We start from the raw sequence: 16,612 nt of genomic DNA on the forward strand, positions 1-16,612 counted from the left end.
CCCATCTTGTTGCCTATCTGCTCTAAATTCCTCGCTAAAACTTTGCTTTTCCTCCTGCGAGGGAAATTAGATGGGATGCCTTTTTGACAGGAGGGAAGCAGGAAAGGAAACTATTAAGCAGCATCTCTGCCCAACATCTGCTTTTCCCATTCTCGGTTGTAACATCAAAAGATGTTCTTCAGTAAAATAAATTAACATGGGACTAAAACTTCAGCTGCATGAGATCTGTTGAACCCGCCCCACCCCCTGCCAGCCCAATGGCTGGCTGGAAAACCTTTACAGTGGGTAGGTAATGATCATTACTATTTTCCCCTCCCATCACTCTACAGTCCCAGCATTGCAACACATTATAAACAGCATTAAACACAACACATTAAAACAAAACACATTAAAACACGACACTTAAAAGGGGATCGGCTTGGGTTTGGACAGATGGACTCAGTCACCGGTCCAACCAGAAAGGAAACTTGCTCAACAGCTTAAGGTGCATGGGGAGGGGGTGGAGGAGTTCTTCTGAGAGCCAGTGTGGTGTAGTGGTTAAGAGCGGTAGTCTCGTAATCTGGGGAACCGGGTTCACGTTTCCGCTCCTCCACGTGCAGCTGCTGGGTGACCTTGGGCTAGTCACACTCCTCTGAAGTCTCTCAGCCCCACTCACCTCACAGAGTGTTTGTTGTGGGGGAGGAAGGGAAAGGAGAATGTTAGCCGCTTAGGGTAGTGATAAAGCGGGATATCAAATCCAAACTCTTCTTCTGAAGACAGGTCCTTGCTACAGGCAGGCACAGTCCTGGGTGAGGATGTTGGGTAATGTCTCATACTTGAAAGAGTAGCCACCGTCTGAAGTAGTGCGGACCCGCAGGGAGCGCATGGTGCCTGGCAAAGCCGCACAGCACATTTGCAAGTTGGGCTTATGGGTGAACATTTGGGCATCGGAGCAGGTCCCATGGCAGTAGTGGAATACGAAGCTGCTGGGGTGCACGATCCACTTGTCCCAGCCCAGCTCTTCAAAGGAAATGTTGACGGAGGCCCGATGGCAGTTGCCACCCGAAGGTTCATTAAGTAACTTGAAAGCGGCTGGTGTCCCGGGCACCACGGATGAACGCCGGGCCCGGTCACGGCCTCTGGGCTTGGTTGCTGTGACAAGGAAGGGTATCTTCTCGGCATCTGCCACGCAAGGGCAGCCAGGGCAACGGACAAACAGCACAAATATCTTCTGGGAAATGTAGGGCAGGAAGGAGTCCCCAAAGTGGAAGACGGTCCAGCCCTCGGGGGCTGGCACTGCCATGGTAGCCACAGGGACCCGGCCTTGGTCAGAGAGCTTGAGTATCTCTACCTGTGTCTCAGAGCCATTCAATGCTGCTTCTGAGAGGTTGCTGCTCTGAACAGTCACGGGGCCTGTGTAGAACCACAGCTGGGCCAAAGTCACCACACGACTCAGAGTGTGGCTGGAGGACTGGAAGATGTAGGTGAAAACTCCCGCGTCCTCCGGAAGCTCATCTGACTGAGGTGGCCCACATGGCACATCTGCAAAGGACAAGAGAGGTCAGCAGGGGCTTTGCTTGCCGTGCAGGCCCAAACTTGGAAAGGCAACAGAAAACAGTATAGACCAGCCATGGAGAACTTGTGGCCTCCCCAGTGGTGCTGGGCTACAATTCCCATCGTAACTGATCATTGGCCATGATGGGAGTTGGGAGTCTGATAACATTGGGGGGAGGAGTAGATGTTCCTGACCCCTAATATAGGCAAACCTATAGGCAGAAAAGTTAAATGCTGGTTTCCAGATCTCCCTTCTGGTTGTTATTTATCGAACCTTCATAATAGCTCCCAGCATCTGGCTTGTTTCACACACACACACACACACACACACTTTCTGCTTGTTTCATGCTCTAAACAGATTTTTAAAAGCATGAGATCTTGGTCCCCAGACCCTGTTTGCTTTCCCTCCTCCCAGCACCAGAAGCGTGGGGTCCTCATTTTACTCTTTACCCTGCAACCGTGGGCTAGGATTTTAAAATGGAACACTGGCTTTGAAGAGCTTGAAAGAGCTGGAATTAGCATGCTTATGTTGGGCTTGCCTTTCCTAGTTCCAGCCTTAATGTTTGTACCTGTTGTACTGAATCTGCCTACAATTTGCCCACTTTCCTGTTCTAAAATAAATGTGCCTGTGATGTAGCTTGGAGATAGATCTCATCACCGTTATCACATCTGTTGTTAGAGACTTGGAGTATACCTGGGTTAAGATTACACTCACACGCCATAGCAAAATGTGCTGATATTTGCATATCAAATGTGTGACTCTTGAGCAGCACCCCCTAGTGGCTGGGTTGGATTTTCCTTTATGGGACACACTGAATGCCACCCCAGTGTGCTACCTCCTGGCCCTTCCTTTTGAAATCCAGTTGGCTGCTTCCACCCTGCCCTAGGTATGCATGCAATCCTGTCTCCCGCATGCCTCGCTACATCCTGGCAAATGTCATAGGTGCATATATTTATACAGACATGCTTAGGAAAGTGGTACAAAATTCAGTCAGGTGTTCTCTTTTATTAGACCAATTAACTTTGGTTGGGATAAGGGTAAGCAAACACTCATGGGCAGTGTCACATGAGAGCCTGCATGTCCTTGCGCCAGCGGAAGTTGGGTCCAATAAAAGACTGCAGACTTATTTTTGTTTCTCTTAACATGCCAGCATCTGTATACGAAGACTAAGTTGCTGCAGAAGAGCTAGTCAAGCCATAAAAAAAAATTAAGTTCCTTCCCCACCTCCTGTAAATAATTACCATTTTTCGTAGAATTTAAATTACCAATTTCCCATTTTTCTTATGTACATCCCATTTCATGCACAACTGGAAACTCCCCAGTCTGCTAATCCTGAATGGGGAAAGTCCGTATCTGTCTCAAAGAATGCTCAATAAGCACTGCAGTCCTATGCACAATGCCAGTGAAACACCCTGGAAACAATGGGGCTTGCTTCTAAGTTAGGGTTAGGCTTCTAAGTTAGGATCTATGTGCTAGGTTGGGCTGCAAGGTTGCAGCCTTAGGTGTGCCTGCACAGATGTATGTCCTGTTGAATTCACTTACTTCCAGGAAATATTGCATACTTTGCATTGCAAAGTCTCTTTAAACTCAGTTGGCTATCCAAACTCAGAACTGGGCTGCACAGCTACAAGAGGGAAGGGATGTTCAGATGATACTGAACTTCAGTGGGAGTCCCAGTTTGGACTGGAGGAACAGAGGTAAGCAATTAAGACTCAGGAGCATTTGCAGGTTGTGGATTTCTATATATATATAATTTTTCTATTAATTTTACAATTTCAAATCAACATTTTACAAACTTTAAAATATCCAGTGACTTCCCTTCTCTTCCCATGGTTCATTTTACATATAATACATCCCTGCGTATTTTATTATAACCATTCAAATCAGTTTTCCACTTTTACATCCATCAAAAATTATTTACTCTGTTGAATTTATCTTAATGCTGCCAGCGTTTTCAGCCGTATACAGTTATTTTCCATATATTCAATAAACATTTTTCAATCTTCTTTAAACATTTGTTCTTCTTGTTCTCTTATTCTATATGTTAAATCTGTAAGTTGTGCATATTATGTCAACTTAAGTTGCCAATCCTCTTTAGTTGGGACCTCGCTCACTTTCCATTTTGGGGCTAACAAAACACGGACCGCAGTTGTTGTTGCATACATAAATAACCTTTTCTGGCACCTGGGAATTTCAGTCTGGGTTATCCCCAACAAAAAGGACTCTGGTTTTTTGGGGAAGGTTTTGGATTTCTAGAGCTGGAGAGGAACGCTTTAGCTGGGGGAAGCAAATATGTCAGGTGTAAGGTCTGCTAACTGGGGCAGATGAAAGTTGGTACTCTAAAGCATCTGGGGGGGGGGGGGCACTGGATTGGGGAAAGCTGCATCTGAGGCAGTGGGTGCTAGGTGATTGAAATTCCTTCCATGAGAAATCAGTCAATTTTTAAGACGCCACACAATGTGGCTTAACTCCCATAGTAAGCCCTCAAGTAATGGGTTTGCTTACCTCTGGAGGGGAAGGCGATCACCTGGGATGTGTCCTCTTCCTCCCACCTCTGAGCAGCTGGTGTGTCTGAGGCATGGCGCCGGCGGATCCCTCTTCGCCCCACCTGGACCCTTTCACCTTGAAAAGCAGGACCCAGGGACTCCAGGAAATGTGCCCTGACTTTCTCCAGGATGAGCTGCCTGTCAAGCTCCCCGCTGCTGCAGCCAGCCACGGCACCCGGAGCCAGCAGCAGGACCAGCATGGAGCTGATGAGGGTCCGTGTGCGCAGAGAGCTCTGATCCAGCATGTGCAAATAGAAGGATGTGCAGGGTGTGCAAAATTGGTGCTGGGTGGATGTAAGGGTGCGAGCTGAGTCTCTGTGGCCAGGAGCTGGTTCGTGCTCCAAGGGATGCGTGTGTGTTTGTGCGTGCACAGAGGTCCTATGCGTTCTCTGATGTGGTCTTGCTCCTCCGTTTCCTCCTGTGCATCTAACTTGCCGGGCTCCTTCTGCCTCCTGACTCCCTTGCTGGAGTAGGATGGCATTGAGACTGTATCTGACACTGACGCAAGTGTCTGCTAGCCATGAATATTATCTCCTGGGCAGCAAAACACAGGAGACGTCTGGAATGCAAGGACAGTGCTGCCCCGGGGACAGGGCTTTAGGGTAGGGTACTCTGAGGGAGAGAGGGAGCCAATCGAGGGCTGGGGTGGCAGCAATGGGGCACCGCAGAGACCAAGAGGGCAAATGCGTCCTAGTTTGTCTCCCCCTCCCTTCAATAACGGCCTGGAGATCCGTGTTGGTTCTTGAGTTACTAAAATCAGAGCTAGTCAATCTGACCAATCCCAGGAATCATTAGGGAGATTCAGGCTACAATCCGATACCCACTAGCCTGGGATTTAGCTCCCTTGAGCTCAGTGGGACTTACTTCTGGGTGGCCAGGTATTGGATTGCACTGTAATATTGCCGTGCAACCAGTGGCGTAGCGTGGGTTGTCAGCACCCGGGGCAAGGCAAGTAATTTGCACCCCCTAACCCGTGGATTTGCGCCCCCTAACCCGTGGATTTGCGCCCCCTAATCTGTGGATTTGCCCTAACCCCAGATGTTGCGCCCGGTGCGGCCGGCCCCCCCTGCACCCCCCACGCTACGCCACTGCGTGCAACCCAGGATCCTGCATTCCTAAAGGCCTCACTAGGCAGCTTGCATGGATATCACACACAAAAGAGCACAACCGCATTGCACCTTGCAACCCATTGGTTCGGTATTCACAGGTGCTGAAGTGGATCGAGGTCTCCAAAAGGATGTGTTAGAATTATTGGAGTGGATTAAAACAACCTTTAAACGTGCATTAAAAATGTTTTTAAAAAGTCGCACCCTTTTATTACAGACCGTGTGGGTGGTGAGAAGGGGTAACTAATTGCGTTTTGCTTAGCTGTGAGTACTGTGGGGTGATTGAACAATGTCCCCACCTGGAAGGATGCTCCATCCACTGCTCCCTGCTCCTTGGTCCTGGATTGCATTTCGGAGATGGGCTTGCCAGATCCCAGCCTGCCTGGTTACAAGGCTTTTAATCCTAAAGAAACTAAATCCATGGCTGCCCCTGCCCCTTCTGACCGGGAAAAATTCTTAGCCCAGTGAACCATACAAAGCTGCCTTTGCAATGAATCAGACTCTTGGTCTATCTCGCTTGGTGCCATCTGCTCTGCCTGGCAGGAGCTCTCAAACTCCCTTTCAGCTTGGTGAAGAGGCATCCCTTTCACTGGAGATGCCAGAGATTGAACATGGGACCTTCAGCATGCCAAGCATGTGCTCTACTGCTGAGCTATGGCCCTGTCCCAGCTAGAGCTGGTCAGCCGAGTGAATCGGGAACCAACACCACAGATTTCTGCTCATAGTGCTAAACACAACCCCTTCCCTACATCCCAGGGTTGGGGGCACAGGATGTGTGAAGTGGTGACCGGAATCCAAACGCAGACAAATAGCTCATGGATTGAGGGAGAGACTACAAAGAATGTAATTTTTCAAGCACGTATCAAAGAATTCAGAACATCTTGCTGCGCCGGCATCTGTTGGCTGAGGTTAAATTTCAACACACTCTCAAACTGTGGTGCGATCCGGTTCCCACTGGCAGTAGGGATTTGGTGGGGATGATTCCTGGACCCAAAGGATAAGGAAGCAAACCTGGCCTGGACATTTTCTGGGGTGGGGTGAAACTGCTGCCAATGTCATCTCATCTGACTTTGTTTCCAGTGATGTATGCCTGCCTGGCTTTATGAAAGAGGGTGGCAACTGAAATGGGTGTGTGGGTGTCCTGCTGTGTTATAGAATAAGTAGCTCAATCCCTTGGCCGTATTCATGTTCAAACAGCCCAGGGGTCATCCTGGATTTGTATCATAAAACCCTCCCACCTTCTTCAGAAATCCAGGGAAGACCCTTGCTGCCCTGTACAGGCCTAACTTCCCGGTGCTCAACAAAACAGCATCAGCTGGAACAGTTTACATGAAGCAGAATAAATAGTGTCTCACTTCTAAGTACAGGTAGGTATTAGAATCATGTAGCTGGGACCTCAGCGATAATCTAGTCCAACCCTCAGCCAATCCAGGAAAGCCACTGCCTCATCCCTGAGAGTTGTTTTCCCAGTCTCTGCTTTAAAACCTCTAAGGAAGGAGGGTCTGCCACATCCCAAGGCATTCTGAGCAAGCTAATGAATTCACCCCCATCTCTGTTACAGCTTAGCAGTATGCTGACAGGTGTTGTTTTGTTTTGTAAGTATGGGGATTTGTTTATTTTTTGAATTGCATTACGACATGTAAGCCCCGAACTTGAGCCTTTCATAGCACAGTTCGGGGGGGGGGGGGGGAGTTCCCCCTTTAATTCTGTCAAATGCATAAGCCAGCTTTTACGAACCTGACGTCTTCCAGATGTTCTGGACTACAACTCCCATCAGCCCTAGCCAGCACATCTGAAGGGCACCAGGTTGGCAGAGGCTGTTGTAAACTGACCTCTCCACCACCGCTATGTGTTCCTCATTGCAGGATCTATGGCTCCTTCCTTCTCAGGTCCCCACCCTGGATTCCATTCTTTTCTTTTTTAACCTCTCAGCTGAGAGCAGGCTGCCAGTTGTTCCCTCCTGGGAAAGAAGGAAGCCAATCTCTTGGGAAATGGGGAAAGTTGCAAATTATCCTGAAAATGATGCGTGCGTTTAAATGGCACCAGTATTGTTTGTTGATAATATTTGTAACATGGAAAGCAAATGAAGAATGCAGTTTATGGGGAGAAAAACAACTTAACAGCTCAGTACTTGCTGAAATGGTGGCAGTGAGAGAATATTGAGTTTTCCTGTGACCTTCTGCTTCTCTTTTGGCTAATGTTGCCATATCCTTTGTCACCTCCCCATTCCAGTCTTCAGTGATAAAATACTTTCCAGCGCTGTAGCCTGGTTTCTGATTTTACTTCCAAAGTAGTATCCAGCAGCAGAGACGGCTTGAGGTTAAAGGGGTCCCCAGTCAAAGTGCCCTCTTGTGCCCCCACCCGCTTTTTGCCGATAGGCTCCTTCAGGCTTACAGCCCTCTAAATTTCCATTTCCCACAATGCCCTGGAATGCCCAACATAGTGTCACCTTGGTGCATTGGGAAATTAAGATGGAGGCTGGCAGACCCAGTTGCCTCATGTGGAGGACAGGTGTTGATGGCAGGCCCTATAAGGGCTCTGGGGTCTCAGCAGCTGCCCTGGAGTACCAGGTGCTGATGCCAGACCTCCTTCCCAGTGTTTTAAGCCAGTCACTCTTGCAGTGTGACAAGAACCAGAATTTCAGGCAGCCTGTGGGGGAAGGGGTTATCCTGAGGGGTGGTTTACCCTGCTTTGAGGCCATGGTGACCCTTTTCTCCCCGTCCCCTGAGGTGGGTTCTGCCTGAGGCAGCTCCAGGGCTGAGGGATGCCTTTGTGCTCCTCCCTGCTGGGCTCTATACTTAGCCAAGCCCCAGCCCCCGCTTATCAGCCCAGCCATGTCATCAGAGGGTATTTTTGGGGACAGCAGCTGCAGGCATTTGTAACGTCGAGTCCCTGCTCTCAGACGCCTGGTGAGCAGGGCAGCAGAGGAGGAGGCCAGGGACCCACAGTATGTGAGGGGCAGAGGGTAGGTGTGTGGGGAAGTGGTGCAGGATTGGCAGACCGGCAGCAGGGATGCCCAGTCTGGGGCGCCGCGGTACAGAAAGAGAGAGAAGAACGAAGGAGAGCAGCTGGCATGAGGATAGATGGATGGATGGGCAAGTGGAAATCGTCTGACTGGAGGAGGAGGAGCTGATCGATTGACAGAGTGGGGCAGTCGTAAAGTGGATGCACAAGGTGGCTTGAGGTTAGTGAATGCCGGGAGGAAGGCAGGCCGGTCCCCTCACAGCCCCTTACGAGGTAAGTGTCATGGTGGGGGTAAAGGGGAAGGAGCTGGAGGGAGGCAAAGTTATGGCGGCGGCAGTGGTACTCTGGAGCAGCTGTGAGTGGTGATGGCTCCTCCAAGATCCTAGTCACTGAGGGATGAATCAGATGAGAAAGTATTGGGGCTGGCTTTGGGATACCAGCAGAAACCACAGCACCAAGAGCCTGGCTAACCTGAAGCCAGGAGGTGGTGGTGTGTGTGTATGCTGCACAAGGTGATGATAATAACCCAGAGCCTTGCTTTGAAGCAAACCCTTTCTCTCCATCCTGTCCCTGCCCCTGACTCAAGTATACAGCACACAGACATTCTCTTCTCATCCCCCAGCTCCTTCTGTGCGAGGAGGATGTTCACACAGAAAACCGGAGCCTTTTGAGTGAGAGCTGGAGGAAAAGAGAAGGCTCTCTGGAATGTTCTCCCTCCCTCCCGCTCCATGGGGTGTCAGCCTGTTATCAGTGAAGCATTACACAGAACAGGATAGGGCAGGAATGCATATTGCGGGCCCTCTGGGGGCTGGCGTGGTGTTTGGGCACAGAAAGCAAGCTGTGAGGTGCCCAGTTCAAATCTCTATGCTCTTTCTGAGTGGTCCTTGAGAATCCACTATCCTCTTAGCCTCAGTTCCACCCCCTACCCTCCCACACTGTGTGGATGATAATACTGATCTACTTTAAAGTTGGTGGATTGCAAAAACACTAGAGATAAGTTGGATGAAGGAATAATCAGTCTCATTTAACATTATCATCCCCATCTTCATGGACTGGTGGCCTTGGAACTGTCTCATAGCCATCCTGGCCCAGAGTGGGGAATCCTGGGTCTTCCCTCCCATGACTTGTGTGTCTTGGGGTCATGAAGGGGGGGGGCAGAATATAGTTGCATGTATACATGATGCTTCTTCCCAGATTTCTATGAATACCCACAAAATGAAGGCGCAATGTAGCCCTCTCTCTCCATTCATTCCCCTCTGATTGACACATATACATTATATGGTATGTGTGAACTATCTTGAGATGTCCAAAGACAGAGCAAAATAAAAGTCTGATGGGACAGCACTTCATGGTGGGTGCAACTACAGAAAGGAAAAAGGGTCACCTCTTCAGGAGGCGTAGAATTGCACACCGAGACCATGTGTCTGCCCCTGACCTTGGCCTGCTGCCAGCATGGAGCAGCTGCTGAGATTAGGGCAAGGGGAGAATTTGATGGACTCCGCCTGCCCAAAGAGCATTTGTTGATATCTTATTTTGTCCAGAGGACCTGCCCACAGGATCATAGGGGCCAGAAGGTAGTCCAGTACCCTGTCCTACTTACAGCAGAAACCTTCTGCTCATTAATTCCCTACAGGCTAACCTAAACCATACAGGCCTAGCACAGGGCACAAAAGGGCCAGCATCACTGAAGCAGGTTGGTACAAAATGGGATTATCTGGTGGGATTGGCCTGGAGGCACAACCAAAGGAAGCCAGTGGTGGTGAGAGCAGCATGGGTGGGTTGAATGGCTCTGGCCTCCATCTGCCATGTGATAGCTTCACTGGCTGCTGAAGAAAGGTTGGATAGCAGTGTGATAAAAATATGGGTAGGATAAGTGATCGCCTGCTTGCCAAACTGAGTTCTGATCCACTTAAACATCACCATTGGGTTGAGTGAACTGAATCGCAGGGAAGGTCTCCCTCCCCGTCCTTCACCCCAGCTTCTCCAGCAATGGTTCTTTCTTGATCTCTGTAGGTCCCTGGCCTCAGCTGTATCCCGAGTGTGCCAACCATGGATGCCTTTGGGGGAGCCCCCCGATTTCTCACCTACCCCCGTACTTTTACAGTGCCGAGTGGCACCAATGCGGTCCTGAAATGGCAGGTAGCTGGTGAGCCACGTCCCAGCGTCGCCTGGGAGAAGGATGGCTCTGTGCTGGACCTGCCATCAGGGCGGATGTTGGTGGAGGCTGATGGGGATGCGTACAGCCTGCTGGTGTATCAGGCTGGTCCAGCGGACAGCGGGCGCTATGTGTGCAAAGCTAAGAACAGTGTGGGTGAAACCTATGCGGCTGCTACTCTCAAAGTGGAGGCAGCAGAGCTGAAACCCAAAGGAGAACTCGACATTCAACCTCCGGTCTTCCTGAATAGGCCGGTCTCTGCACGCGTGACCAGGGGAGAGGATGTGACCTTTGCCTGCAGGGTCTCGGGGGAGCTTGAGTGGGAAAAGGATGGGTGGAAACTGTCAGACATCTTTGAGAGCAGCCATTACAAAGTGGGCAGAGAGACTGGTGACTGGCACTCTCTGCACATCTATAACACCCGTCTCCCAGATGCCGGTGTTTATGTATGCCGGGCACAGAACAGTTTTGGAGAAACCATGGCTGCAGCTGTGCTCCTGGTGGATTCTGTAGCATGTGTTCCCCACAGTGACACGTTCACACCACAAAACAGCCATTTCAAGAAGCAGCTGGAGGCACAAGATGAAAAGTGGAGGTGGCATCATCCTGGGCAAAAGGTGTCGTCAGAATCCAGGCAAAATGGAGAAGTGCTTCCTAGCCCGCCCACGCCAAAGGCCTTTACCGTCAATGAAGGGAAGCATGCCAAGTTTCGCTGCTATGTAACCGGGAAGCCCAAGCCAGAGATCGTCTGGCAGAAGGATGGGGTGGTCCTGTCCCCTGGAAGGAGACACTTGCTCTATGAGGACAGGGAAGGCTACTTTATCCTCAAGGTGCTATACTGCACAGCTCGGGATTGTGGCCTCTATGTATGTACAGCCTGCAACACTGCTGGCCAGACACTCAGCGCTGTGAGCCTCCATGTCAAAGGTGCGTACACTGTGGGGAGGGGGGACAGAGGGGTGGGTGTCTGAATCCAGGAGTCAGAACGAGAAGGGCGCTTGGCATGTGGGAGGGCAAAGCCTGAACAATTATGGGCGCCTCTAAGGGACAGAAGAAGGAGTTGATCTAGTTGAAAACAGGGGAGCCTGTTTTCAACAGGATTAAAGTATTAGAGGTAGGACAACCCCTTGAAGGTGTAGAAAAGCAGAGACAGGGTGGAGTGGTGGATATTACAGCATAAATTCTGAGTTTTGAGTTAAAAGTACAGTGGTACCCCGCAAGACGAATGCCTCGCAAGACGGAAAACCCGCAAGACGAAAGGGTTTTCTGTTTCGGAGGCGCTTCGCAAGACGAATTTCCCTATGGGCTTGCTTCGCAAGACGAAAGCCCATAGGGAAATCTCCGGGGACCTGTTTTAAATTGCTGGCGGTCGGGAGCAAAGACTTTCGCCCACAGCCGGCCTTCAGAAGACGTCCTGGACCTCTTCTGAAGGCCGGCGGGGGGCAAAAGTCTTTGCTCCCCCCCGCCTGCCTTCCCGGGACAGCGGAGACTTCTCCGCTGCCCCGGGCGATCTTAAAATGCTGGCGGGCGGGAGCGAAGCGTTCGCTGCCGACCCCCAGCATTTTAAAATCTCCCCGGGACAGCAGAGAAGTCCCGCCCCGCTCGGGATGGCGGCGCAGAGCTGTCTGCCGTGCCGGGATCAGCGCAGCTCTGCGCGGCCATCGAGAGCCGGGGGCGAAGCCCGCCCCGCTACAGATGGCCGCGCAAAGCTGCCTGCAGTCCCGGGACTGCAGGCAGATCTGCGCCACCATCCCGAGCGGGGCGCTAAGTCCCGCCCCACTCTGGATGCCAGCGCAGAGCTGTCTGCCGTCCCGGGACTGCAGGCAGATCTGCGCCACCATCCCGAGCGGGGCGCTAAGTCCCTCCCCGCTCGGGATGGCAGCGCAGAGCTGTCTGCCATCCCGGGATCAGCGCAGCTCTGCGCGGCCATCGGGAGCCGGGGCGAAGCCCACCCCGCTCCAGATGGCCGCGCAAAGCTGCCTGCAGTCCCGGGACGGCAGGCAGATCTGCGCCACCATCCCAAGCGGGGCGCTAAGTCCCGCCCCGCTCGGGATGGCGGCGCAGAGCTGTCTGCCATCCCGGGATCAGCGCAGCTCTGCGCGGCCATCGGGAGCCGGGGGCGAAGCCCGCCCCACTACAGATGGCCGCGCAAAGCTGCCTGCAGTCCCGGGACTGCAGGCAGATCTGCGCCACCATCCCGAGCGGGGCGCTAAGTCCCGCCCCGCTTTGGATGCCAGCGCAGAGCTGTCTGCCGTCCCAGGACTGCAGGCAGATCTGCGCCACCATCCCGAGCGGGGCGCTAAGTCCCGCCCCGCTCGGGATGGCGGCGCAGAGCTGTCTGCCATCCCGGGATCAGCGCAGCTCTGCGCGGCCATCGGGAGCCGGGGGCGAAGCCCGCCCCACTACAGATGGCCGCGCAAAGCTGCCTGCAGTCCCGGGACTGCAGGCAGATCTGCGCCACCATCCCGAGCGGGGCGCTAAGTCCCGCCCCGCTTTGGATGCCAGCGCAGAGCTGTCTGCCGTCCCAGGACTGCAGGCAGATCTGCGCCACCATCCCGAGCGGGGCGCTAAGTCCCGCCCCGCTCGGGATGGCGGCGCAGAGCTGTCTGCCATCTCGGGATCAGCGCAGCTCTGCACGGCCATCGGGAGCCGGGGGCGAAGCCCGCCCCGCTACAGATGGCCGCGCAAAGCTGCCTGCAGTCCCGGGACTGCAGGCAGATCTGTGCCGCCATCCCGAGCGGGGCGCTAAGTCCCGCCCCGCTCTGGATGCCAGCGCAGAGCTGTCTGCCGTCCCGGGACTGCAGGCAGATCTGTGCCGCCATCCCGAGCGGGGCGCTAAGTCCCGCCCCGCTCTGGATGCCGGCGCAGAGCTGTCTGCCGTCCCGGGACTGCCATCCCGAGCAGGGCTAAGTCCCGTCCCGCTCTGGATGGCGGTGCAGATCTGCCTGCCGTCCCGGGATCAGCGAAGCGTTCGCTGCTGACCCCCAGCATTTTAAAATCTCCCCGTGTCCCGGTGAGATTTTAAAATGCTGGGGGTCGGCAGCGAAGCCCTTGTTCCCCCCAGCCCCCCCAGCCTTCAGAAGCCCTTGTTCCCCCCCCCCCCAGCCTTCAGAAGAGGTCGGGGGACAGACTGTCCCCGGACCTGGTCTGAAGGCGGTTTCCCTAGGAACGCATTAATTGATTTTCAATGCATTCCTATGGGAAACCGTGCTTCGCAAGACGAAAAACTCGCAAGAAGAAAAAACTTGCGGAACGAATTAATTTCGTCTTGCGAGGCACCACTGTAAACCCTTCCTCTTACACACCCTTCAACATTTCTCTGATGAAAATAGAGATGTCCTATTCTATTATTATTATTATTATTATTATTATTATTATTATTATTATTCCCCGCCTATCTGACTGGTTTGCCCCTGTCACTCTGAGGAGCTTCCAACATATATAAAAGCATAATAAAACATAAAACATTTAAAAAAACCTTCCCTATACAGGGCTGCCTATGGGGAACGCATATCTCCATACCCTCCTACATTTCTTTGATGAAAATAGGGGCGTGCTAAAGAAAAGTGGGACATTCTGGGATCAAATTAGAAATTGGGACGGCTTCTTTAAATCTGGGAATGCCTCTGGAAAACAGGGACACTTGGAGGGCCTGGTCTTAGATTATGGAACCCATTATGCCTGCATGACCTCTGATCCACCCTTGCCCTAATGGGAATGATGAACCAAGCAGCCAATTGCTCCAGGCTGGGAGAGTACAGACAGCTTATTATGTAAAATAAGAACAGTGATGCAATAAAGAAGTATAAGCCTAGAGTTGGCAGTTCACTTGCCAGAGGGGGGACGGGCCTGGAGCCAAAGCGGTCTCATATGGAACTCCTATGGCCTTCTCTTTTTGGGCCTGAGAGACAGTAGCAGACTCAAAGGGTGGTGGGTACTGCTCCCTGCTTGTTGTCTGCTTTTATGCTGAGGTGTCTGGGTGACCCTTCTGGCACATTCCTGGAAGCCTTGCCAGGAATGGGGAGTGTATGCCACTCGCCACTGACAGTGCCTATGAAGTGCTGAGTAGTTTGGGTAGTAGCCAGAGAGACCAGGTCAGATGCCAAGTGCAGGGATGAACATGAAATATTTCCCATCCGGAAGGAGGAGACATGGCATGTGAGATAGCGGTCCTAGAACATAACTTGGCAGGATATTCTTCCATCTTGCAAAAAGAACTATAACCCTTTTTACACATACAATGAATGTGTGCAGAAATTACTCAAGTAATCAAGAGGTGTGTGTAGGTGGGCAGGGGGGTAGGATAATATCTGCAGCTTTTGTGCCTGCTCACTTGAACATCTGCACATTGACAAATCTTCGGAGTTATGTGCCTACAAGCTATAAGCCCATGGGATTTCTCTCCAGAATTACTGATCAACACATAGAAGTTGAGTGTGTGTGAAGGCAATGGGCACAATCCCCTCTTTTACCCATGGATTCTACTCAGTGTTTTGAGTGAAGGAGGCTCTTGGTGGCTCAGAGAACTGAAGGAGATTTTGTTTGCTGGCTAGCAGGATAGTGAGGCCTAGTTACACAACAGAAGATGAGGTGGAAATACTCCTGGATTATGGGTGGGGATTGCAGGACTGAGTCCTCCTCTATTGCACATGCAACCCTAGATGTCAAGCTGAAAAATTAATGTCCAGCTTGCTCCTAAATCCATTTAAAAAATAAAAATGGATGAGCATTTGGTGCCGGATTACCAAGTAGGCACTGGCCTATGGGCCTATGCCTTTTAGGGGCCCCGTGACAACGGATCAAAATAATATTGATTTGATTTTAAAAGGAAATTACAAAAACATATTAGGACACAAATTGTGCCCCCCCCCCACCCCTGTTCGACTGCCTAGGCCTTAGAGGCCTCCACAGGGTTTAATCCCTCGCTGTGAGCATTTAGTCATGTGATCTTCCACCTGCGGTTTGAAGTGGTTTTTACTGTTTTGCCCTGCTGTTGAACTAGACCTCTGCCTCTGAAAGGATGTTGAGGGGAAAGGTCTGCCAGTGCCAGGGCCAACAACAGCCTGCTCTTTGTCAGACCTGGAAATTGGGCTGTGTTTGGCCTTGGGCTGCCCACAGTTCATGGTGCTGCCGCAGCAGAAGTAAGAATTCCTTGTAGAAGCTGCTGGCCACCCCTGGACCTTTGTGGACTGGTATGGGACAATTCATACTAATGCATGTCATATTGGCTAAAATGAGGGCAAAGTGTGACAAGGGGGAGAAAGGGGAGGTGCTTTAAAAAAAAGTTTTTCGAAGTGTGACAGCACTTATGGATGGGCCCATTCTTTGATGGCTTTAAGTCCTTAATTTTGAAGAGGGTTCCAAGGAGATCAAGGGAGATGATGATAAAGGCTTTGCTGAGTTGTGCACTTTTGTTTAGCCTGGAGAGCAGAATCTGGGAGGTGGATGCATGATAACAGGCTTCAGTTATACGTCAAAGGCTGTCCTTAATAAGAAATGAACCAACTGTTCTCTGAACCTACTGAGGGTCAGGCAAGATGAGAAATGGGCTTTACAAGGTGGAGGGTGGGAGTCGGGGTGAGAGATTGAATACCAGGAAGGTTTTTCTGTCCATAAGAATAGCCACGCAATGGAACATGTTACCCAGAGAGTTTGAAGTGCCTGCATTCGTGTTGTTGTTTTTTGTTTTTAAATAGTTGAAACATCTGTCAGGACGGGAGCCTGAGTGGATAAAGGATGGAAAGAAAAAATCCCCTCAGAAGAAGCAGAGAAAGAGAGATGGCTAGTTGTACAGAGGAACTGAGTGGGCCAACTGTGGCCCATTAATAATAAGTTGAATAAGTTATTGTAGCATGCTGGTAAACAGAAGGGAAACAGAATACAGATTGTTTAAAGCCTAGATTAAGCAAATAGTAGATGAGGCAGTACAACTGTTTCCTGACTGTACCCCTTCAGATTTAATTAAATGTTTATTTTATCATTATTATTTAACATTGCATACTGCTATATCATTAAAAAAAAATCAAAGCAGTTTACAGAAATAAAACCATACAGTAAAACTATAAAAAACTATATAAAGCACTCTTTGCTCATAGAAAATAGGACATGATAGAAAAGTGTTACAGCCTGGCCTTTCCCCTGAAATCCTAGCTTTCTTTGGGTGTGGGAGGGGTGGGGGTTTGCCCGACTGAAGTGGCTCAATCAGGATTAGTTTTACCACCTCACTGCTTGTGTTGACCTGGACCAACCAGAACATTATTTCTAGGGGGAATTCCCTTTAAAACATGACACACATTTTAAATGATTA

General features: G+C 51.0%; 2 protein-coding genes across 6 annotated transcripts in view; one reads left to right on the forward strand and one right to left on the reverse strand.

Moving 5' to 3' along the window:
• Nucleotides 1-599: 599 nt before the first annotated feature.
• INHA (inhibin subunit alpha) lies at nt 600-4,598 on the reverse strand. The gene is made up of 2 exons (XM_028740881.2): nt 4,040-4,598; nt 600-1,521 (listed from the first exon to the last, which is right to left on the reverse strand). The coding sequence occupies exons 1-2, from the start codon at nt 4,323-4,325 to the stop codon at nt 767-769; spliced, it is 1,041 nt and encodes a 346-aa protein (XP_028596714.2). The 5' UTR covers nt 4,326-4,598; the 3' UTR covers nt 600-766.
• Nucleotides 4,599-8,066: 3,468 nt separating this feature from the next.
• The window catches only part of OBSL1 (obscurin like cytoskeletal adaptor 1), a 64,506-nt gene continuing 55,960 nt past the window's right edge, over nt 8,067-16,612 (forward strand). For 2 of the 5 annotated variants that reach the window (XM_028740916.2, XM_028740923.2), the window contains exons 1-2: nt 8,069-8,423; nt 10,164-11,232. In XM_028740916.2, the coding sequence (XP_028596749.2) occupies nt 8,379-8,423; nt 10,164-11,232 (1,114 nt within the window). In that variant the 5' untranslated portion in view covers nt 8,069-8,378. Of the gene's footprint in view, nt 8,424-10,163; nt 11,233-16,612 lie in introns of all 5 variants that reach the window. The other 3 variants (XM_028740896.2, XM_028740933.2, XR_013394126.1) reach the window with 2 other exon arrangements.

This window comes from Podarcis muralis, chromosome 1 (assembly GCF_964188315.1).
Source record: "Podarcis muralis chromosome 1, rPodMur119.hap1.1, whole genome shotgun sequence".
Classification (NCBI taxonomy): domain Eukaryota; kingdom Metazoa; phylum Chordata; class Lepidosauria; order Squamata; family Lacertidae; genus Podarcis; species Podarcis muralis.

What these genes read in the sequence shown, in the direction of transcription:
- INHA (XM_028740881.2), bottom strand. Translation starts at nt 4,325, where the DNA reads ATGCTGGATCAGAGCTCTCTGCGCACACGGACCCTCATCAGCTCCATG. An exon ending in GATCGCCTTCCCCTCCAGAG is followed by an intron (nt 1,522 to 4,039) that starts GTAAGCAAACCC and finishes TGTCCTTTGCAG; the next exon opens with ATGTGCCATGTGGGCCACCT.